The sequence below is a fragment of the Garra rufa genome, chromosome 23 (genome assembly GCF_049309525.1).
Source record: "Garra rufa chromosome 23, GarRuf1.0, whole genome shotgun sequence".
NCBI lineage: Eukaryota > Metazoa > Chordata > Actinopteri > Cypriniformes > Cyprinidae > Garra > Garra rufa.
This window is the reverse complement of record NC_133383.1, coordinates 402,144-426,650: the sequence shown is the minus strand read 5'-3', so window position 1 is coordinate 426,650 and position 24,507 is coordinate 402,144. Positions and strand designations below refer to the sequence as shown.

Genomic DNA, 24,507 nt, shown 5'->3' with positions numbered 1-24,507 from the left:
CTCATGGGGACCTGAGAAATGTCCCCACAAGGTCAAAATCTACTGGTATTCCTATCCTTGTGGGGACATTTGGTCCCCACAACGTGATGAATACCAGGTACACACACACACACACACACACACACACACACACTGTTGTGCTAATGCTGGTCTGCATGTGTCAGCTAGTTCTGAAGTGAAAGAGGAATTCCGGAGTTCCACAACCATCAGCAGACGCACCCTAAACACACAAACTCACACAGGCTGATTAATGTGTCTGATCATGTTCTGCTCAGATAAAATGCTTTCCTTGTGTAATGTATGTTCTACCCCATAACACATTTTACGGCTTGCCATAACTAGACAAATCGTGTCAGAAACACTGATGGAATGTGATGATCATGCTCATTTACACAGCTCTGTTCTTATTTTAATAAGGGTGAGGTCCAGAACCCCTTGTGATGTTCTGAGTGGTTACTAGGGTGTTCTGTTTTGTTATTCGGTGGTTGCTATGGTCTTCTGGGTTGTTGTTAAGTGGTAGCTAGGGTATAAGTGAGTTAAATTGTAACACAATCTGGTTTAACCGCCTCAGGTCAGGTCATTAGTAATAGCTATGGTTGAGTTAGGAAACACAGTTTAGTGTTGTGGGAATATCCCTGCGCTGATGCATCATCGCACAAACACACACCTCACCTTACAGCTTTTACAATCATTAGAACACATTTCTCAATACTTAGCTCACTCTTTCAATCAGTCTGTGTGGGCTAATCTGTGGATCAATTGTCATTGCTTTGACACTAAGTGCATTATTGACAACATCTGTCATATTGCTTTAATTCGACACAATCACTTCGACACAAACACCACTAAAACTTTATGTAGTAAACAAGGCACTTTGCATATTCGCATACTGTTTAAGTTTGTAACATTTCTACAGTAATATCACATAGAAAAATATTCTAAATGTAAAGTTTCAAAGCAGTTGCATGTAGCTGAACATCTTCAGTGTTAGTTTTTCACTTTCATTCTAAACAAAAGAGGAAAACTTAGGAACAATTTTGTACTGTGATTTCAACATGAAGCAACATTCGGCAACGATTTAGAAACAGTACAGAGGATCATTTCTGTGTTGTAAAGAAATTGAATAAAATAAATCATTGTATAATGCTACCTGTTAGTGTTCTGAGTGATAAAGTGTGTTTGTTTACACAGAAAAAAAGGGTTTAAAATTTTAACTTTTGGGGTACAACAGCTTGAAGCAGTGTCCTTGAAAGGACATATTTGTACTCTTTTTACCCTTAATAGGTACATATTAGTACCTTAGAGTAGTAATACGTACCCTTAACCCTGTTGAAAAAAAAACAGCTAAAACCAGCACAGGCTGGTCTTAGCTGGTTAAAGCTGAAAGAAGCTGGTTTTAGCCTGGCCAAGCTGGGAAAGTGGCCAAAACCCCTCTAAAACCAGCCTGGTTGACCAGCTAAAACCAACCAGCCTAAGCTGGTTTTAGCTGTTTTTGTCAGCAGGAAAAGTAGTAATATGAACCTATTAGGGGTAAAAATGTACAAAGATGTCTTTTAAAGGACAAGCTGTTTTACCCCAAAAGCAGTGTTGCCAAGTCCGTGGTTTTTGGGCTAGTTTTGAGTAGGTGGGATTTGTTGTGAAAACCTGGCAACCCTGCCCAAAAGGTACAATTCTGGACCCTTATTTTTCGGTTTGGTGAAAACCTTTGCTAGAGTTATAAGATCAGTGTTGGGGAAATTACTTTTAAAAGTAATGCATTACAATATTGAGTTACTCCCTAAAAAAGTAACTAATTTCGTTACTTAGTAACTTTTTATGGAAAGTAATGTGTTACGTTACTTTCGCGTTACTTTGTAAATCTGGGCAGGGCTTGCTTGTTTGTTTTTAAATAAAAAAAGTTCTATTTTTGTCAAATGTAAAGCCTTTTCACACCAAAAGCCTCAGGCTTAGAGAAAAGTAAATTGACATCTGTATAGTAGACCGCAGAAGAACAAATGTCAACTCTTCAGCAATAAAAAAAGGAAAACAAATGTTAGATTATCTTGAGTCATTTTTGCTTATTAGTATGGATGAATTGGATCATCGAAGGTCTGCAGCAAAGACGTCGGTTCATAAAATGGGATTAAATACACAAAGGATATTTGTATTATTTAACATATTTAATTATCACAGGTTTGTGTTGAATTTCAGTGTTTTTATTCATTTTGAAGAACATTTATTCTAGAACTAAAGTAACATCTTACTCACATTTTCTCTCAACATGAGGACAGGAGAGCTTTTGATCAATAAATGGGGGAAAAGTAACTGCCGTTACTTATTTGAAAAAGTAACTTGTTGTCAGCAGTAATGCGTTACTTTAGTTACTTGGAAAAAGTAATAATATTACGTAACTTGCGTTACTTGTAACGCTTTACCCCAACACTGTGTAACGAACGAGTTGATTTAAGGCATTTAGTGCGGTTTGAATGAGAAATGAACTGCTGTGTCAAACTGAATGATGGTTAGGAGAACTGTGTCAAGAGTTTTGAAAAAGTGCCCTAAGTATTGAGAAATGTGTTCTAGCGATTGTAAAAAACTAAAGCGCGTCTACATGAAGGTTGATAAGTTCGTGTGTTGTTCACATGCAGCAGCTGCTGTGTGTCATTAACGCTCATAAACGCAGGTGTGTCTGTCTGTCTGTGTTTACCCATCGCTGACTAGCGCTTCATTATCTCACAGATAAATAATTGACCCAAACAGCCGTCAATGAGCGCGTTCATATCAGTCTGGATTCTGATTGACTCAGTGAGCGCGTTCACATCATGCGTCACAACCTGACCGCACTCAACATCCACGATCCGCTGCATTCGCTTCGACTAGGTTTCGACACGCCTGCCGCGATAAACCCCCCGCGGCGGGAAATTTGCATGTGCCTCGGATTGCGCAAATGTTCTCGAAGCAACGCAGCGTTGTGGTTTTCAGAGTTTCGCTGTTGTGCATGTTCTGTCTGAACAGAGGAAGTTCACATGAGGGCTACTGCCACTTCAAGGGCGTCCTGTGATTGTATGAATGTAACGGCAAGATTCCTGTCGAGAAAACACAAACTCAAACCCAGCGACCTCCAGCGCACTTCTGTGTTCAGTCCAGAGCAGAACGCGCCGGTTTCCAGGAGGAGGAGCTAAGGAGCCTGACTCCTCCCCCATCAGGCCAGCGCTGCCAGTAAATGACGCTCCAGTAAAACGTTTCCCAAGAAACACAAACAGGCTGGTGCTGTCAATCACGGGCTCTTTGTTTGTGTCTCAGAGGCTGCTTCAGCAGGTCTAGTGCTGCTGATAACGCCAGGCGTGGGTGTTTCGCGGAGGCGGATTCATGCAGATACCTGTGAGAAAGAGAGAGAGAGAGCTTTACTGCAGCTCATGTGTGCTTACAGATCAACAGCTTACAAGTGTGACCCTCGACCACAAATCATCTAATAAATGAGCTTTCCATTGAGGTATGGTTTGTTAGGAGAGGACAATATTTGACTGAGATGCAACTATTTGAAAATCTGGAATCTGAGGGTGTAAAAAAATCTAAATACTGAGAAAATCGCCTTTAAAGTTGTCCAAATGAAGTTCTTAGCAATGCATATTACTAATCAAAAATTAAGTTTGGATATATTTACAGTAGGAAATGTACAAAATATCTTAGCTTTTTACATTTCTCAACACTAAAGTCACTTTTTCACAACCATCTTTCAGTTTGACACAGCAGTTTATTTCACATCAACTCAAATCTTAGAACAAGCAAAATAATCTGCCAATGGGTTAAGCAAAAAAAAAAAAAAACTTATTTCAAACAGAAAACAAGATTTTTTTTCTTACCCCATTGGCAGATTATTCAGCTTGTTTCAAACAAAAACACACCTAATTTTGAATTTTTACTCGCCTAGAAAATTAGATTTTTTGAAACTAATGCCTGAAATCAACTCATTCTTGCACGACTCTAGCAAAGGTTTTCATCCAACAAATACACTTTATCACTCAGAACACTAACGACAGCTAGCATTATACAGTGTTTTCTTCTGTAAACTTGCTTTACAAAACAAGAATGATACTCTGCTGTTTATAAATCATTGCAGACTGCGAGTTTACACTGCAAAAAAATGCTTTTCTTACTTTTTGTCTTGTTTTTCAACCAAAACATCTAAAAATTCTTAAATCAAGGAGGATTTTCTAGACAAGTAAAACTTGTTGTTTTGTTTTCAGAAAAAACGGGGTAAGCAAAAAACACTTATTTCAAACAGAAAACGAGATTATTTTTGTTTCGCGGCGGCAGATTCATGCAGATACCTGTGAGAAAGAGAGAGAAAGAGCTTTACTGCAGCTCATGTGTGCTTACAAATAATCTGACCCTGGACCACAAAACCAGTCATAAGATTTAGACAGCATCTAATAAATAAGCTTTCCATTGATGTATGGTTTAGGATAGGACAATATTTGGCTGAGATACAACTATTAGAAAATCTGCAATCTGAGGGTGTAAAAAATCAAAATATTGAGAAAATCGCCTTTAAAGTTGTCCAAATGAAGTTCTTAGCAATGCATATTACTAATCAAAAATGAAGTTTTGATATATTTACAGTAGGAAATTTACAAAATGTCTTACCGTTTTTTAGATTTCTCAATATTAAAGTCACTTTTTCACAGCAGTTCATTTCACATTCAAAACACACTAAAACTAAAGCCTCAAATCAACTCTTCTTGCACAACTCTAGCAAAGGTTTTCTCCAAGCGAACTCACTTTATCACTCAGAACACTAACAATAGCATTATACAATGTTTTCTTAATTTCTTTACAAAACAAAAATGCTTTTCTTACATGGATTTTTCGTCTTGTTTCCTGCCAAAATATCAAAAAAATTCTTAAATCAAGGATTTTTCAGAAAAAAACAAGTTAACATTAAGTGAGTTTTTGCTTAGAACAAGCAAAATAATCTGTCAATAGGGTAAGCAAAAAAAAATATTTCAAACAAAAAAAATTGGCAGATTATTTTGCGTGTTTCGAACAAAATTTTCACCTAATTTTGACTTGTTTTTTTTTCTGAAAACAAGAAATTAATTTTTACTCGTCTAGAAAATCCTTTTTGATTTAAGAATTTTTAGACAAAAAATCAAGTAAGAAAAGCATTTTTGCAGTGTACAAAATTATTCCTAAATGTTCCTCTTTTGTACAGACGGTCATGAAAGTGAAAAACTGTAACACTTGTAAAGATATTCTGCTACATGTAGCTGCTTTGATAGTATTTGATTTCAGAACCGTCAGAATATTTTTCTATATGATATTACTGTAGAAATGATACCCATTTCTGTCTCGTTCATTTTTGTACTCAAGTTTAACAATTTTTAAAACAGTATGTGAATGTGCAAATTGCCTTGGTTAGTACATACAGTTTTGGTGGTGTTTGTGTCGAAGTGAAAGAAGAATAAATGTAATTTGACAGATGTCGTCAATTAATTCATTTTTGTGTCAAACCAATGATAATTGATTCACAGTTTAGCCCACATAGACTTTTTGAAAAAGAGTTTTGAAAAAGTGACCAAAGTATTGAGAAATGTGTAAAAACTCTAATATCCTAATGACTTTTGGTATAAAAGAAAAATTGATGATTTTGACCCACGTAATGTACTGTTGGCTAATGGGTTTGATTCTTAGGGAATGCAAGAACTGTTCAAATATACTCTATCCACCTTATTTTTCAATTTTCAGTGAGCTGTTTTCTGTGTTTTAACATCTATATCTACTCCAACCCTAATGCAAAAACACTTTATTAGCCGCTGTAGGAAAGTAAGGAGAAGAATAACAAAGCACAAATAAACAGTAAAACTGTTTGCATTACAAACCAGTGTGTTCATAATTAAGATAATACATTTAAATAATATGATAAGACACAGCAGTTGGCAATATCAAGCAGCAAAACAAGCTCTTTTGTACAGTTACAAGTAGCTGGAAGCCATGGAAGACCATTTCCACCACTGAATAAAAAAAAATATTAAAAAGGAAATTGCAACCTTTTTTCTTACAATTGCATGATACAAACTTCTGTTTTTTTCTCAGAATTATGAGATATGAACTCACAATTGTGAATTATAAAGTCAGAATTGTGAGATATTACCTAGCAGTTTTGAGAAATAAAGTAAGAATTGTGAGATATAAAACTCAGTATCAGTCTTTTTTCCCTTTCAAAACTGGACTTTATAACTAAGTGTGAGTTTCTACCTCACAATGCTGAGAAAAATTGCCCATAATTGCATAATTGACTTTATATTTCGCAATTCTGACTCTATAACTTGCAATTGCGAGTTTATATCTCATAATTCTGACTTAATAACACAGAATTGCAGATTTATCGCAAAAAAGTCGCAATTACATTTTTTATTGTTTATTCAGTGGCAGAAACCGGCTGCCATTGAAAGAAACATTAAATTTGCAAATGTCCACTGAAAATAAAGGTATTAAGTAAAAAACGTGAATAAAAGTTAATAAAAAGTAAGATATAATAACACATACAATACCAGTCAAAAGTTTTTGAACTCTAAGATTTTTAATGTGTTTTAAAGAAGTCTCTTCTGCTCACAAAGCCTGAATTTATTTGATTTAAAGTGCAGAAAAACAGTAAAATTTAGAAATATTTTTACTATTTAAAACAACGTTTATTTATTTGAATATATTTTAAAATATAATTTATTTCTGTGATCAAAGCTGCATTTTCAGCATCATTACTCCAGTCTTCAGTGTCACATGATCCTTCAGAAATCATTCTAATATACTGATTTATTAGACATTTCTTTAAAAAGCATTACAATTTGACTGGTTGTTTATGTTATTCCATCTTACTTTTTGTTAACTTTAATGTTTTTTACTCAATACCTCATTTTGATACTACTGATGCCAATAGAAATTATGTTGAAAACAGCTGAGTAGAATTTTTTCAGGTTTCTTTGATGAAAAGAAAGTTCAGAAGAACAACATTTATCTGAAATAGAGATCTTTTCTAACATTATAAACATCTTTATCATCACTTTTGATCAATTCAAAGCATCCTTGCTAAATAAAAGTTTTCATTTCTATAATTTCTTTACCAAAAAACAAAAACAAAAAAAAACCTCATATACACTGACTCCGAGCTTTGGAAGGCATAGTGTATAATATAACACAAGCTTTTTATTTCAGATAAATGCTCTTTCAAATCTTTGGATCTTTCTGTTCATCAAAGAATCCTGAAAAATGTACTGTTTTCAACATTAATAAAAAACATAAATGTTTCTTGAGCAGCAAATCAGCATATTAGAATGATTTCAGAAGGATCATGTGACACTGAAGACTGCAGTAATGATGCTGAAAATTCAGCTTTGCATCACAGAAATAAATTACATTTTAATATATATTCAAATAGAAGACACTTACATTAAATAGTAAAAATATTTCTAAATTTTACAGTTTTTGCTGTACTTTGGATCAAATAAATGCAGGCTTGGTTGAGCAAAAGAGACTTCTGTTAAAAACATTAAAAGTCTTTCTGTTCAAAAACTTTTGACTAGTGTGTCATTTATTCTGTATAATATTGATACGGATATAATTTTACACCAACAGAAGGTTCTTTCTTTCTGATGTTCAGCAGATTTCTGTGCTGTGTTTTCCTGCTCATTGTAATAAAGATAAAGACATAAAGTCTGGCAGGGACTCGCTGCAGTGTTTTAATGAAACGCAGCTCGGTTGCCATGACAGCGTGACGTCAAGCGGCTCTAACGACAGGCCTTTATTGCATTACAGGGAAAAGCCCAATAAACTCTATGTGTGTGTGTGTGTGTGTGTGTGTGTGTGCGACGTATATAAATGACACACACACACACAGTTTGAATTGTAATTCATTGACGTAGAATCCCTCATGAGTCAGTCTGATGTACAGAATACAGTACAGTAATAACACAGCTGTGTGTGTTTTATGTGTGTTGACTGAACAGTTATTCATTGGGGATAGTTCACCCAAAAACACACATTCTGTCATCATTTATTCATCCGCATGTTACTTCTTTATACAGAAGTTAACACAAAAGAAGATGGGATCAGTAAGGTTTTTAAATGTTTTTTATGCTCATCAAGGCTGCATTTATTTGATCGAAAATATAGAAAAAAACTGAAATTTTTTTTACATTTAAAATAACTTTTTCTATTTGAATATATTTTAAAATGTAATTTATTTCTGTGATGCAAAGCTGAATTTTCAGCATCATTCCTGCAGTCTTCAGTGTCACATGATCCTTCAGAAATCATACTAATATACTGATTTATTATTAGAATTATGAATTGATCAAAAATGCAGAAAAAACTGTAATATTGAGAAATATTTTTTTAAATTTAAAATAACTTTTTTCATGTGAATATGTTTTAAAATGTAATTTATTTCTGTGATGTAAAGCTGAATTTTCAGCATCATTACTGCAGTCTTCAGTGTCACATGATTCTTCAGAAATCGTTCTAATATATTGATTTATTATTAGAATTATGAATTGATCAAAAATGCAGAAAAATCTGTAATATTGAGAAAGATTTTTTTAAATTTAAAATAACTTTTTTCATGTGAATATGTTTTAAAATGTAATTTATTTCTGTGATGTAAAGCTGAATTTTCAGCATCATTACTGCAGTCTTCAGTGTCACATGATTCTTCAGAAATCGTTCTAATATATTGATTTATTATTAGAATTATGAATTGATCAAAAATGCAGAAAAATCTGTAATATTGAGAAAGATTTTTTTAAATTTAAAATAACTTTTTTCATGTGAATATGTTTTAAAATGTAATTTATTTCTGTGATGTAAAGCTGAATTTTCAGCATCATTACTCTAGTCTTCAGTGTCACATGATCCTTCAGAAATCATTCTAATATACTGATTTATTATCAGTGTTGGAAACAGTTGTGCTGCTTAATATTTTGTTGGAACCTGTGATTTTTTCCCCCTTCAAATGTAAAAAGACCAGCATTTATTTAAAATAGCAATCTTTTGTAACAATATAAACTACCATCTAAAAGTAAAAGGGGTTAATACATGTTTAGTCTTTCTTTTTTTAAAATAAATTAATACTTTTATTCACCAAGGATGTGTTAAATTGCTAAAAAGTGATAGCAAAGACTCATATTAGAAAAGATTTATATTTTGAATAAATGCTGTTGCTTTTTAACTTTTTATTCATCAAGAATGCTGAAAAAAGAATCACAGGTTCTAGAAAAATATCAAGCAGCACAACTGTTTCCAACACTGATCACAGTAATTAATCAGCATATTAGAATGATTTTTGAAGAATCATGTGAGAAATACATTATATTTTAAAATATAAAAATATAGAACACCAATATTTTAAACTGTAATAATATTTTACATTACTACATTTTTTCTGTATTTTTGATCAAGTAAATGTTATGGAAGGCCGTTGCAGCCACTAAATTAAAAATTAATAAATATTGTAAATTTTTATGTCACAATTCTGACTTTTTTCTCTGAATTGCGAGATATAAAGTTGCAATTGCGGGAAAGAGTCAGAATTGCGAACAAGTGCAAAAATATATATATTTAGCAATTTGGAGACAAAAGTCAGAAATGTGAGATAAAAAGTCACTATATATATATATATATATATATATATATATATATATATATATATATATATTTATTTATTTATTATTATTTTTTTTTTTTTTTATTCAGTGGTGGAAACGGGCTTCCATAAAATGCAGCCTAGATAAGAATATAAGAATAATTAAAAAAAAAAAAACCTTAAAAATCTTACTGATCCCAAAGTTTTGAGCAGCAGTGTACACTTTTAAGACACTTTTTTTTTTTTTAATATTTTGCATTATATTCCACAGAACAATTAAAGTTGACGGGACGTAGGACCTAACTTTCAGGTAACAATATTGCATTTATTTAAGAAAATGCCTGTGGAAACTAGCCGGTTGGCTGATTGCTAATTCATAATCTGAGCATGTTTATCTTCCTTTAAACATTTACGCAGAGCTAAAATGTTATGTTTTACTACAACAACTAAACTAAATATCTCCATTTTGTATAGATTACAAAGAACACAAGAGTGTGCTCCTAACATTTTACTCAGGATTGTTTTTCAAAATCACTGACTGGAATGAGGAAGCTTAAGGAGGGTTCAGCTCCGTCTGTGTTTACCTGGACTCAAAGACCTCACGAAAGGAAAACCTTGATGTTATCTATATAACATCATTTGAAAAACTCTGTGTAAGCGTTTAAAGGAAGATAAACATGTTCACATTAGAAATTAGCAGTCTTTCCACTGTCATTTTCTTAAATAAATGCAAAATTGTTACCTGAAAGTTAGGTTATATGTCCTGTGGAACAATCCACGTTTTCTGGAGCTGCTGGACTGTCACTGCTATCCCTCACAGCCTCGTTTTCGATTCAAGATGGCGGCTGGCTGAATCTGAGTGTGTAGATGACAGGAAGCAGCGGACGTTAGCTACATTAAAAACAGATGGACGCTATTTGAATGGGTTCCTATGGAGACCGGAACAGAAAAGCATTCAATCAGTCGTTAGAATTCGTAATGGCGGCGCTCATCGTTTACACAGGAAAAAGGTCTATACTCTAAATAAAGGAGAATATATGATGACAGAACGATAATTATCGGGTGAACTGGCCCTTTAAGGCTGGTCTTGTGTTTAACGGTGGTTTCAGTGATTCGACAACGGCAGCAGGAGCGGTTCACAGGTAACGGCTTGTGTTCGGGGTTAATAACAGAATTCATGGAGATGGAGAAAGAGAAAGAGACCGATCCACAAATACAGAAAGACACTGATCAACATTATCCTCTCGGCGCCATTACAGTCTGTTTGACTGTATGTGTTTATATCCACAGTAATTTGCACATTTACTGCCTCACGTTCATAAGAGCTTTTCACGCTGCGATTAACGGTGGATTATCGTCGTTCTAAATCCCGCTTAATTTGAGTTATTAAACCCTGCTCCGGTGATAGAAAAATGCGCGCCTCACGTGATTCACCGAACAGTCGCGCCTTTATTAACGGTCGTTTCAGCGAGCTATTAGAGTTATTAAAGTTATTACTATCGGGGTTATTATCTATATAATCCAAAAACTCCTTTCAGGAGAAACTGAAAGGGTTAGTTCACCAAAAAATGAAAATTAGCCCATTATTTAACCACCCTTAAGCCATTCTAGGTGTATATGGATTCCTTCTTTAAGACGAATCAATCAGAGTTATATTAAGGGGACACAAAACGTTGTTTTTTTTTTCATGCACCATGTTTTTCATGAAGTGTTTTTTCAGACTAGTGGAAAGAAAACATCCAAAAGACACTGTTAAGTCTTTCTTTTATAGCACTTTATCTATTTGTGTCAATAGATTTCAATTACTATACAGATTTTTAAAGGCCAAGAGTTTTTTCTCCTACACTGAGCCGTAAATCTCCACTTCAGCAGCACTTACACACACCACACTTTACATTTGTATTCCTGTCTATGTCCTGAAGGTTTTTACACAGGGATTTGTTCATATATAATTTGCTTGATTTTACACATTTTATTCCCCCCAAAAATTGTAAAAAATATGTTTTTTTTTCTAAGTTTTTTTCTGAATTATGTTGTGACTAAATGAGGTACCCAAAATCCCCTCTGTAAAAACTGTTGACTCTAATATGTCAAAAAAAATTAACAAGAATTTTGAAACTGACTTCATCCAGTGTTTAGATTTGTGTACTAGAAATGTATGCAAATTAGTGCATGTTTCATTAAATAATGCCTCATTTGCATATTTAAAGTAACATTTTAGAAAACTTGTAATACAAAAGATGTTTGCAATTATCAATGTAATCAGTCAATTGGGTAAGTAAGGTGATATCTATTAGTAATTTTTTTTTACCCTATTCATCTGCTTTGTCTCGCCTTAAAAAATGTCCTGGCTCTCTCTAGTTTTATCATGGCAATAGGCATCTCTTCATCAATCCAAAACAAGTCCAATAAAGTGGATTCATCCATAATAAAAAAGTGCTTCACATGGCTCCTGGGGGTCAATAAAGGCCTCCTGTAGCGAATCAATGTGTTTTTGTAAGAGAAATGACGAAATTTAAAACTTAATAATCGCTTTAATCTAGCTTGCGCCAACGTTTGTTTACAGGAGCAAAGGAAGCAAAGTTTTCTTACTTTAGTCTCCTCTTGGCTTATATTAAAATCCTCTGACATTTTTCTTTAAAAATCCTCGTTTTCTAATTCGTGACCAGTTTTGTTTACCTGTCTCCAATGCGTTCACACTGGTTACTTCTGAGCGGCGCAACCCCAGCGTAAAAAAAAATAAAAATGCCAAAAAGGTGCCGTGTGAGGCTTTTTATTATGGATAGATGCACTTTATTAGACTTTGGATGCACTTTGGACTGATGAAGAGAAACATCCGCCTATTTTCATGATAGAGCTTGACAGAGCCAGCACAGCTTTTAATATAACTCTGATTGGATTCGTCTGAAAGAAGGAAGTCATATACACCTAGGATGGCTTGAGGGTGAGTAAATAATGGGCTAATTTTCATTTTTCGGCTAACCCTTTAATGCTGCTTTCCAGTTTCCCATTTTGACACATCTTGTATTGTAAAAAGCGCTATATAAATAATCTTGACTTGACTATCCAACCTCTATTTGTGAACTTGATACTATGGCATTATATGTGTAAAAATGGCTTTGGATGTGTTTTTAATTGACTGATTTTGCTAACAATGCACACGTCCATCTTGGTTTTCAGACTTCTCTACTGGAACACGGTCTACTTGAGTCAAACTCAGCTCTGACTTCCAAATTCTGAGGTAAAATGATAATTTGGGTAAATCATGATCAGTGTGAAATGTTAAGATAACCCAGAATTTTGGGTGTGGACTAACCCAGGGTTATACATTTACAGAATATTCATCTAGACTCACATTTGATTACATATTCAGCGTTTGTTTTGTAGTCTCAGTCGTCAGAATGAAAAATTAGATTCATTAAATAGTAGTGTTTCTATAACATGTCTAGAATGTTTACAGTTCTGACTGAGTGAAGTGGATGAGGTGTCTTCAGCTGCATCATCATTACAGTAGATAAAAAGTTAAAGATGCTGCAGAACCGGTTACTGAACAGATAATCAGTTTCGTTCCTCATTCTTTCCCGTCTCAGATTTGCTCATTTAGTGTGCGTACGCTAATTCATTTCTCATGATGCTTGTAATCGGCTATGAGCTCTTCACAGGAGGAGCGTAGAATAGTCAGTGAAGCGTGTGTGAAGGCCGTCTGTGTATGGAGAGTATCAGTTGGGTCTTTATCAGGAGTGTTGACTCAGCTGTGTGTGTGTTTAATGTCTGAGAGCTGCAGGTTAAACACATTCAACCATGAGCTTCTGTATGTTACTAATGCAGCTTCTCAACCAGGGGTCCCGGGTCCACTAGGGGCCTCAAGACGACTTAAGGCGAGACACTGCAGGTGAATGTAAAAAAAAAGAACTAATAGTTGTCACCTTATTACCCAGTTGATTGATTACATTGATAATTGCAAACATTTTTTGTATTACAAGTTTTCTAAATTGTTAGGTGTATATGCAAATGAGGCATTACTTAATGAAATATGCGCTAATTTGCATACATTTCTAGCAGAAAAATCTAAACACTGGATGAAGTCAGTTTCGACATATTAGAGTCAAAAGTTTTTACAGAGGGGATTTTGGGTATCTCATTTCGAAAAAAACTTAGAACAGACAGGAAACACTATATTTTTTTACCATTGTATATGTGTTACGGGTTGCTGAGGAGCCAAAGGGAATCACGAAGAGCCAGGAATATAAAACAAACAAAGTATTTAATAAATCAAAACAGGAAATCCAGGAAACATACAACCACAGCACAACGTTAAGACAGGACAGTGATACTCTGGAACAAACGGCTTATAAAGGGTGACTGATTAACAAAGACACCAGCTGAGGAAATCCAAATATGGGCAACGGGTGAAACCAAAACCAACAGAACAACAGGGGGGGAGACAAAGGGAAAAACCAAAACATTCAGTCCATGGGGGAGAAACACTAGGAGACATGTAACAATATGAACAAATCCCTCTGGAGTAACTTCGCGAACACGATCCGAACTCCTGAACTGAAACAAATGATCCGTGAACACGGTTTTTGTGTTACAAACATTTAAATAATCGTCGAAGTACTGGAATAAAAGTGTATAGTATATTATATAAACATCGTTGTCTACAGTAGTGAACAAAATAGAGTATCACCTTTTTGAACAGACTCCAAGTGACAACGCTTCAAATAAAGATTGTATCGATTACAATGTAACACCAGTAGGTGGCGACAAGTGACTGATGAAAAAGAGATTTGTTCATTAAAAACCTTGATTCATTCAGGACTGAAACATTTGTTCAACTAATTTTTTTAAGTTTAACAAATGTTTTATTAAATATTTTATATATTTTATAAATAGACTGCAGCAATTAGTAGAAACTGTAGTAAATTACTTGTTATTTTGTTTAGTTGTGTTTTTTTCTGTTAGAATCATGGTAGGAGAAAATTAATATCCATTTAAAAAATTTTAATTGTTGCTCTCCATTTATCCAAAATTGAAAATTGCACAGCTCTAGTTGGTCATTTATCCTCATGTAATGAAAACAAATAAATGACTTAATAAAACATCAAAGGTCTGGTGAGTGAAGTTCAGCATCCAGAACATATACAAGTATTCTACAAATACACTTACATATTTATGTGCTTACTAAAAATACCCTGCAGTTGTACTTTTACTATACTAAACTGGTATGCCAAAATTGTGCTATTAATTGAGTTTAATTTAATTTAATTAAAAGTAGTGCTGAAGTCCAACTAAAGATATAGCTACTGTATATTTGATTGGTGTTAGGATCGATCTATTATACTTTAGGTACACTTTAAATATCTTGCATTTAAAGACCGATATTATACAGATCTTTATTAAAAGTGATTTTAAACAAATTATTAAGAAATGTGCAATAACAAAATCCTCCAAATGAAGCTAAATTATAATTTTATGTCAAGAAGTGTTATTTCAATAACTATGTTAATGGGTTCGAATTTTACTTATAAAATAATGCATTTTAAATATATTTTTCACACCCCTATTCAGAAAGAAACAGCTCCACACGTCACGCCGTTTAAAGAGGATTTATTTCTTGTTGACTTTCACAGAGATACTAAACTGTTCACAGCGTGTTCATGACATAAAGATGCACGTCTGGACAGATTCTCATGAGTCAAACGCCTCTCAAACACACACAGATCCCGCTGAACATGTTTCCACCGGTGTAAAATCACTCGGTTCAGAGGACGCTCGGCACAAACAGAACTGCTTTGACTAATAAAGGCTTTATAATAAAGAGACACTGCAGCGACTCTCTTAAAAACACTTGAGCGGATCAATAAATCTCATATATATTTGTAAAATAGACTTGCTGTATATAGAAAACAATCAAATACAAACATAAACACACGTACAGACACAGCCATGATCGATCACATGGTTTTCTTTATAAATTAAGATAATAATAGTCCGGATAATAAAAATGTACAGCATAAATGTACAGTCAAACAGTCGTTCTGATCCTGAAAGCGGTTCCCGTGCGATCAGAACGAGACAATCATCGGTGTAGGAAACGAAAGCAAACGGATCCCGGTCTCCTCCGCCAGAGCTTTGGTAAACGTAAACATTCAGACGTGAGATCTCCACGTCCCTTTGGCCTGAGCGAAAACAAGCAACAATACTCAAATAAATACACAGATCATCTCATGTACAGTGGTTTCTACCGAAACGCTCACAAAATATACAGGAATGTGAGGAAACACAGAAGCGGTCGCTAAAGTCCCCAAATCAAATCAAAGACGTTCAGAGCGATTGTTAATAAACTCAGTCTCTTCGTTAGAAAAGGCCACCAGATGTGATTCAAACCCGAAAATCCGTTTCTCAATCAATCAGAGCATTGATAAGGCAATCCCGGAAAAAATAAACTCTCTCTGCGTGTAAGGCTTCTTCCGTCTCTTGGTTATTCTACATTATTACAGGAATCATCTGGTTCAGCGAACACAGTGGAAAAAGATCAGATCCAGTGTTTTAAAGTGTGTTAAACACTCGGCTGACCGTAGAACCGCAGCGAGAAGCGTAGTCAGCGCGGTCAACGCATCAGCCGCACGACCAAACCGGCCGTTTGCCGCAAACAGAGACCTCCGCTGAGGTCTGGAGCGTGACACGAGGGTTCCCCGCCAGCGCTTCAGTCCTCGGTGTCCGGCTGCACTCCCAGCATGCTGTGCAGCTCCTCCACCGTGTATCCCAGCAGGTTCTGCAGGTCGCAGACGAAGCGGTAGACGTAGCGTTTCCCCGACGTCTTGTGGATGATGTTCTTGTCGTAATAGTAGCGCAGGCCTCGACTCAGCTTCTCGTAGTTCATCTTGGGCTTGTTTTTCCTCTTCCCCCAGCGGCGGGCCACCTGACGGTCACAAGAGAACCACGTTAGATCATGTTTTCCTCACCATTAAACATCTAGACCTCCAGGAACTAGTCCTCACCTCGTCGGGGTCGGTGAGTTTGAACTCCCAGCCGTCTCCCGTCCAGCTGATGATGCTCTGACAGGTGGTGTCCGTCAGGAGCTCCAGGAGGAACTGCCACAGCTGGATGGGGCCACTTCCTGTTGAACACCGGTGACATACAGGTTAGGATTCGGAGACTCAAGCATTTGTGTTTAATACGGTTTAAACATATCTTTAGGAAGTCATTAGTTATATAAATGCATTCTTTTCAAAAATTTGTTTTTAAAAAGTGCACTATTTTTCAGTAGTAGCACGGGTATGTTTGTAGCAATAGACAAAAATACATTGTATGGGTCAGAATTATGATTTTTCTTTTATGCCAAAAATCAATAGGATATTAGGATCATGTTAGATGAAGATATTTGGTAAATTTCCTATCATAAATTGTCAAAACATATTGTTTGATTAGTAATATGCATTGATAAGAACTTCATTTGGACAACTTTAAAGGCGATTTTCTCAATATTTAGATTTTTTTGCACCCTCAGATTGCTAATAAACTCAGTGTCTTGTGAAGCTTATTTATTCAGCTTTCAGATGATGTATAAATAAAAAAAACTGACCCTCATGACTGGTTTTGTGGTCTACATTTTTAATATAAATAGATATTTTAAATAAGAATTAGAATAATAAATATGAATGGTTATTACTAATAATTACGCATTGATATGAACAATAAATATTCATATTTTAAATTGGTTAGAATAATAAACAAATGTGTATTATTCCTGTATGAGTTAGAATGTCAATAAAATATTGCATATTAATAAATATGAATGCACTATTCATATCAATGCATACTTTAGGGTTTAGAATAATTAAAATATTTAAAATAGAGCTTAGAATAATAAATCAGCTTAATAAACATAAATATTTATTCACATCAATGCATACTTTGAATAGGGGTTCAAATACATCTGAATAGTAAAAAAATATTATTTATTATATGTGCATATTTTAATTCAATGCATATTTTAACTTCTTATTTTAATGGTGCAATAATAACAAAACAAAACTGAAAAATGATTCCTAATGCCCAGCGCAAAAATGGCCTAAACTGATATGCATCCAAAATGCACTAATTGTTCTCTCTCCAAACTGTTTTTGTGTTCAATTAAAAGTGTCAGCTACTGTTCTGCATAGGTTTTACTCATATTTAGTGAAAATGAGCTATTGCTATTGCTGAGACGCACCGGTGAATCCAGCGAGCACGGCGGCGGGTATGACAGGTTTGCCCTGCTCCATCGGCTCGTTCCTCTCCTGGACGTAGTCTTTGAAGGACAGTCCCTGTTTGCTCAGGCCCAGCGGAGCCACGCCGAGCTCCTCCTCAAAGCTGTCGTAGGACGGGACGCGCTGGGCGTCGGCGAGGGACGAATGGCTCCCCCAGGAGCGGAGGACACACTCGGAGCCGTCCGCGTTCTCCACGCTCTCCACCGACGTCTGCTCGCGGGACACTGCGGAGAAACAGAGCATCGGTCACCACACGCGCTCGACCGGACCTGCGGAGATCAGCCGTGACCACAGACACACGCGTGACATCTGACCTGCTGCACTCAGACGCGGAGCCGCTTTCAGCTCCCGGCTCACGTAGCTGATGCTGACCGTGCTGAGCTGCGGTTTGGGGTACATGGAGAGCTCCTGACCGGACGACAGCAGGCTAGACTCGTCAGACGTCTCGAAAAGCTCCCGCAGGAGACTGTTGCGAGCGTCAGGGACCCTCAGAGAACACTCCTCCAGACTGAGACCTTCACACACAAACACACCGTTCATCAGTCTGATTACTGGAGCAAACAACCATCAGGGTTTGTTTTCTTTAGTTGTAGAGTAATTATGTTTTTTGAGGAAAACATTTCAGGAATGTTCTCCATATAGTGGACTTCTATGGTGCCCAAGAGTTCCAAAATGCAGTTTAAATGCAGCTTCAAAGGACTCTAAATGATCCCTTATCTAGTGAAACCATCAGTTATTTTCTAAAAAAAAATATATATATATTTGTACATATTTTAACCTCAAATGCTCATCTCGTCTAGCTCTGTGATGCACATGTATGTTCTGTGCACTCCAGTTCAATACAGCTAGGATTAGGGCTGTGCAATTAATCGAAATTCAGTTTCGATTTCAATTTCTGCTTCAAACCAGCATGAAAATGCAGTAATGGAGATGAAACGATTACTGCGCCCCTTTCCAGTGGTGCGCTTTCGCTCCTTCATAAAAGCCTAATTTCACATGCAAATCAGCAAAATCATGTAACGTGACTTTCATAAAACGAAACGTGCTTGATATATTAATGTTTCTCTGATGTTGTGTTTTTAAAAGCACGTAAGAACTTCTGTGTTTGCGCTCAGAGACGGAGCAGAACACGGACATGTGAAGTTCTCTTTTAGCTCAAGGTGCGCTTAAACGCTCAAATACACACAAAAATATTTCAAAATGAGGCACTTGATGATTATTCGTGTAAACCCTTGTCAGTTCTGTCTGAAATGATCATAAACCGTTGAGAATGTAAATCCGTGAGTAACAGTATATTAGATCCGTGTGGCTCTTAAAGCGGCAACACATAATATTCCTTCTGCCGTCTCTGTGCTTAATATTAATAAAACGTAAAAATACAAAGAGAAAAATCACTCACTGCTCTTGAATGAAGGACTTTTGTAGTTTTAATAAGAAACAAAGCATGTTTAATTATTACAGTGAAGACATGTTTTATTTTACATTCAAATAATTTCTGTAGCATTGTTAGACTACTTTAGACTTGAATAAAAGTATTCAGCATTTTTTTCCAAAAAAAAAAAAAAACACTATCTTTAAATTAATCACTAATATAAAGTTTTGGACCCAGTCATAATTGTGTTAAATAATCATGATTACAATATTGACCAAAATAATCCTGATTATGATTTTTGCCAAAATCGAGCAGCCCTAGTTAGGATAATGTAGGACAATTTTGAAGTGCACAGAGTATGCCTCGCAGAGCGAGACAAGACCAGAAATAGTGGTTAAAAAGTATATAAATTGTACATTTTTTAGAAAATAACTAATTGTTTCATTAGATACGACCCTTAATTTTCATCTGGGATTGTTTAGAGCCTTTTGAAGCTGCTTTTAAACTGCATTTTGGAAGTTCACCATAGAAGTCCACTATATGGAGAACATTCCTGAAAACATAATTTCTGTATGATTGAAGAAATCTTGAATGACAAGAGGGTGAAGTGCACTACTTCTTTAAGGCAAAACACTACAGGTGAATAAAAGATTGTAGACTAGACCAAAACCAGACTTACTTCCAGAGCTGCTGCTGGTCCAGCTGCACTCAGATGTTCGACTCAAGACTTTGGCCTCTTCATCCTCCTGACAGGCTGTAGGAGTAAAACACATTGGATCAAACATGAGCTTGTGTTATGGCTCACCAGTGAAAGTCCAAGACAAGAATCCTCCGTTACCTCTCATCATCTGCTCCAGATGCTCCCACAGGATATCACCCACGAAATCCGGAGCCAGATCCAGGAATCCGTCCTTCCCCAGGCCGCACAGCTCCTGTCCGCTCATGTCAAACTTGAAGAAGTTGATGTTGGTCAGACTGAACTCTCCGGACGCCCAGTAGAGCCACTGCAAGACGTGCTGCTTGGTCCACTTGCGTGGGTCTGTGAACGGAAGAACGGTGTTAACAAACACATTCGTCCTCAAAACAAACACCAGGATTCACAAAGAGGTGAAAACTCACTGTTGGAGATCCCACAGACGCGCTGGACCTTAGAGAAGCCGTTAAAGCTGTCCTTTAGCGCCTGACTGACCACAGCTTTACTGCAGGGCGTCAGCAGGGGAACCGAGCACACGCCGGCATCTACAGCACACCAGAGACATCTGCGTGAGCTTACATACAGCAGTGATGTTCAGTAGTGTGTGTCTGGGTTCGGCTGGTTTTATTTACCCTGAGAGAAACAGTCCAGACCGGACGGGACCTCCTGAGCGGCCTGCTCCTCCTCCACCGGATAAAACCCCGAGAACAGAGACATGGGGTCCTCGAACATCTCGAAGGCCACCTGACGCTGAGACAAAGACAACACGAGACGCCTTAAAGACTCGCATGATATTAGACTGTGATGAAAGTGGTTTTTGAGCTCAGACCGGCACAGGCAGGAAAGCCCAGAGGACACGCCTCACGCATGACATCACCACTCGAGCGCTTTATCCGCTCCACCAATGGGAGCGCACGACCGTATATGGCTTTCCTCTTCCGTGCCAGCGTGGGCGAACCCCGGCTGACCTCCAATGACTCTACAGCAGAGCTAATCTCGGCCAATCAGAGCATAGCACAGACCCAGCCCTGATCTAATCAACTATTCACACACACACACACACACACACACACACACACACAGATGCGTTTATACAGCAGTCACATCTGGGTGTGTATCAAACACACACTGCTCTCACCTTTAGTGTGTTCCTGAATCCAGGTAAAAGAGGCTCCATGTTACACATTGCAACCTGAGACAAGAAAATATATATTAATCAATGACTTTATTATGATTATTGTTAGTATTATTCCAGAAACATATCTACTTTAGTACATCCAAACAACATCAAGTGTTAACCCATACTGTATCCAGGACAATCAGTGCATATAAAGTTTGAGTCAAACGTGAATGTGATTCATGATTCATGAGTCAGTGATGATCGAGCGCTAGAGAATGTGATTCAATTCTGATATTCATTATATAACACTATTGTACGTGATCTAAATCAGATTATTGATGTTCATCTCAGCTGCAGCGACACAATCAAACACACTAAATATAGAATAAATAATAAATAGGAGAAATATAAACAAATATAATATGGCTGATACTGGTTTAGCTACTAACCTGTTGAATTCTCGCAGAAATGGTTGAACTAATGTTAGATCCGACGTGAACGCGCTGCGCTGCGCTTTGTTTTTATTCCTCTGATAGATTCGCTTACAGTCCTGATATCGATCGATCGATCTGCTGATATTCCCAGCTGGTCAGCTATGTGTTCTATGTGTCTAGATGGGTTAGTTATCGCGTTTAGGTTGAGTCTCGTCTGTGCGCGTCAGTTTATGAGCGAGCCCTTATGAGCGAGTGGAGCGCGCGCGCGCACGGCTGATGCTGGCGATGGGAGGGGCCAATGCGCGCTCACGCTTCCAATTCACTTATACTGAAGCTAAGGTCCAACTACTTTTGCCACACCTGAAATTTACTGCCGGGAAACTGTGTGTACTTGATTTCATTAAAAACAGGTGGAACGGATTGAGGAAATACAATTGTGATTGCAGTTTCTAACGTGTTTTGAAAAGAAATGTGACCCTGCAGCACAAAACCATTCTTAAGTACTAATAGCCAAAAATACATTGAATGGGTCAAAATGGTCGATTTTTTAATATGCCAAAAATCATTCATTCACCCTTGAAGATATGTTGTAAATTTTCTACCGTAAATATATCAAAACTTAATTTTTGATTAGTGATATGCATTGCTAAGAACTTCATTTGGACAACTTTAAAAGCGATTTGTTTCATTATTTCGATTATTTTGCACCCTCAGATAGTTGTATCTCAGCCAGATGTTGTCCTATCCTAACAAACCATACATCAATGGAAAGCTTATTCAGCTTTCAAGTTTATAGATCTCAATTTATAAAAAAAATTGACCCCTATGACTGGTTTTGTGGTTCAGGGTCACAAATAGATATTAGATCACAATTATTATTATTATTATTAAATTAAACGAATCATCAGCTTACAGTAAAACAAGAAAACTGAGTATTTAATAATAATAATTTCTTTTGACAATAACAATAAAATCACATTATGTAGAGCTTTTATTTTGAAAAGTGCAGGATTATTTTAACATAACATTTTACTATTTGTTACCACATTATTTTAATGTATTGTAAACACACTGGTTTGCAAATAGTTTTACTATTCACTTTGTAATTCTTCTTGTTGTTTATGGATAGCAGCTCAGGAACTCAAAGTCTCACACATTTACAGAAAATAGTTTTATTTCCGCTTTGCAAAACAAGGCGGATAAGTGACCCAGTTTAGTGTAAATTTGCATGTATTTATGTAATTAAATGAATAAGTGACCCTGGAGCACAAAACCAGTCTTAAGTAGCACGGGTATATTTGGTGCAATAGCCAACATTACATTGCATGGGTCAAAATTATACATTTTTATATATGCCAAAAATCATTCATTCACCCTTGAACATATTTTGTACATTTTCTACCATAACCCTAACCCTAACCATAATTTTTGATTATAATATGCACTCCTAAGAACTTCATTTGGACAACTTTAAAGGCAATTTTCTCAATATTTAGATTTTTTTGCACCCTCCCTAGATTTTCAAATAGTTGCATCTCAGCCAAATATTGTCCTATCCTAACAAACCAGACATCAATGGAAAGCTTATTTATTCATTGTTTCAAAAAATGACCCATGTGACTGTGTTTTTGGTTCAGGGTCACATATTAGAATTATAACATTAAAGTAGTATTTCATAACATACTTGGTAAGTTTAGCAAGCCATGTTGATGCATTGTTATTATAATTCATAAACAGTAATGGCCAACTAATGAGTCAAACGCTGGATTCATTTGGGAATTACAGCAACAACAATGATAAGTTTAATTTGTGTGGCCTTTAACATGATGGAAAGTGGTGTTGAAAATCTTTAGAGAGAGTGGAGCCAATGACAAACTCAGATCATTAGAGACATCATGCATATCATAGATGCCTTCCTGATGCTGATTTGCATATAGAGAGACAGGACAAACAGGTTGTGTGCTGTTGTTGATTGAGTGTTTGTAATGGTGTAACAGCAGGTATCACACCTTCAGCTATAGCTATGATTGTCAGTTTCCTCCCACACGCTCCAATTATTCAGTGTGATCTCCTCACTATTGTCTCCAGCGCAGATCACCACCTTCTCTGTCAGATGATGCTCCTCCAGTCCACAAACTCAGCTCTCAGATCGTTTATTCATGTGTGAGTTAAACATATCAGCGGTTTCTGAGCAGCTCTGAAGGACAGGGAAGTGTTTGCTGCTTTATGACTCATAACAACACTTTTGTTTGAAGAGAACAATGTGTCATGAGCTTCAGCTGAACTGGGCCTGTCAGAAAACTGTGTGATTTATTAAAACTCGCTTTAGGTTTACAGTTGTTCTTAATCATGTTGGCTCAATTTTAATGTATATATTCTAAATATTATATCTATCTATCTATCTATCTATCTATCTATCTATCTATCTATCTATCTATCTATCTATCTATCTATCTATCTATCTATCTATCTATCTCTTTAAATATATGCTAAATCTATGTTATAAACAGTGAAGCGCAGTGACATATATTTTTAATTTATTCAAAATAAATAATTGCAACCTTCATCCTCCCTACACCAAAATATATGTTTCAAAATGTATATTTCACTGCAAGAAAGTACTTTTCCCATCTTAAAGTTGACTAAATTTATGTTATCTTGTGTTATTCTGTGTCATTTTAGCATTGACTGTTATAGTTTTTAATATTTTGAATTTGACTTTATTTTTTAGATTTTTTACTTTTATGTTAAATTTAATTTTGTGGTGTTTTTAAGGCATTTTTAGTACTTTCCTTTGTTTTAATAGGTGTATATAGTTTTATAAGTCTATATTTATTAATTTTTATGTCAGTTTTAGTTTTAGTTTTTTTAGTACATCAATGTAAACTTAATAAAAATGAGAAATATTGCCTTGTAGTCTAGCAAGAAGTATTTTTGCACATATTTTAAATTATATTTCAGTTTACATTTATTTTATTTCAGGTAACTATATATATATTTTAGTTAAAAACAATAA

At 35.9% G+C, this 24,507-nt stretch overlaps 1 protein-coding gene across 1 annotated transcript; it reads right to left on the bottom strand.

The window, feature by feature from the left end:
- Window positions 1–15,755: 15,755 nt before the first annotated feature.
- ets2 (v-ets avian erythroblastosis virus E26 oncogene homolog 2) lies at window positions 15,756–21,725 on the bottom strand. Its single transcript, XM_073829607.1, has 10 exons — window positions 21,507–21,725; window positions 21,076–21,129; window positions 20,570–20,687; window positions 20,363–20,482; window positions 20,082–20,282; window positions 19,923–19,997; window positions 18,186–18,386; window positions 17,835–18,095; window positions 16,621–16,739; window positions 15,756–16,541 (listed from the first exon to the last, which is right to left on the bottom strand). The coding sequence occupies exons 2-10, from the start codon at window positions 21,121–21,123 to the stop codon at window positions 16,326–16,328; spliced, it is 1,359 nt and encodes a 452-aa protein (XP_073685708.1). The 5' UTR covers window positions 21,124–21,129; window positions 21,507–21,725; the 3' UTR covers window positions 15,756–16,325.
- Between the last annotated feature and the right edge of the window lie 2,782 nt (window positions 21,726–24,507).

What these genes read in the sequence shown, in the direction of transcription:
- ets2 (XM_073829607.1), bottom strand. Translation starts at nt 21,123, where the DNA reads ATGTGTAACATGGAGCCTCTTTTACCTGGATTCAGGAACACACTAAAG. An exon ending in TCTGGACTGTTTCTCTCAGG is followed by an intron (nt 20,483 to 20,569) that starts GTAAATAAAACC and finishes GGTGTGCTGTAG; the next exon opens with ATGCCGGCGTGTGCTCGGTT. An exon ending in TCTGGAGCAGATGATGAGAG is followed by an intron (nt 19,998 to 20,081) that starts GTAACGGAGGAT and finishes TTACTCCTACAG; the next exon opens with CCTGTCAGGAGGATGAAGAG.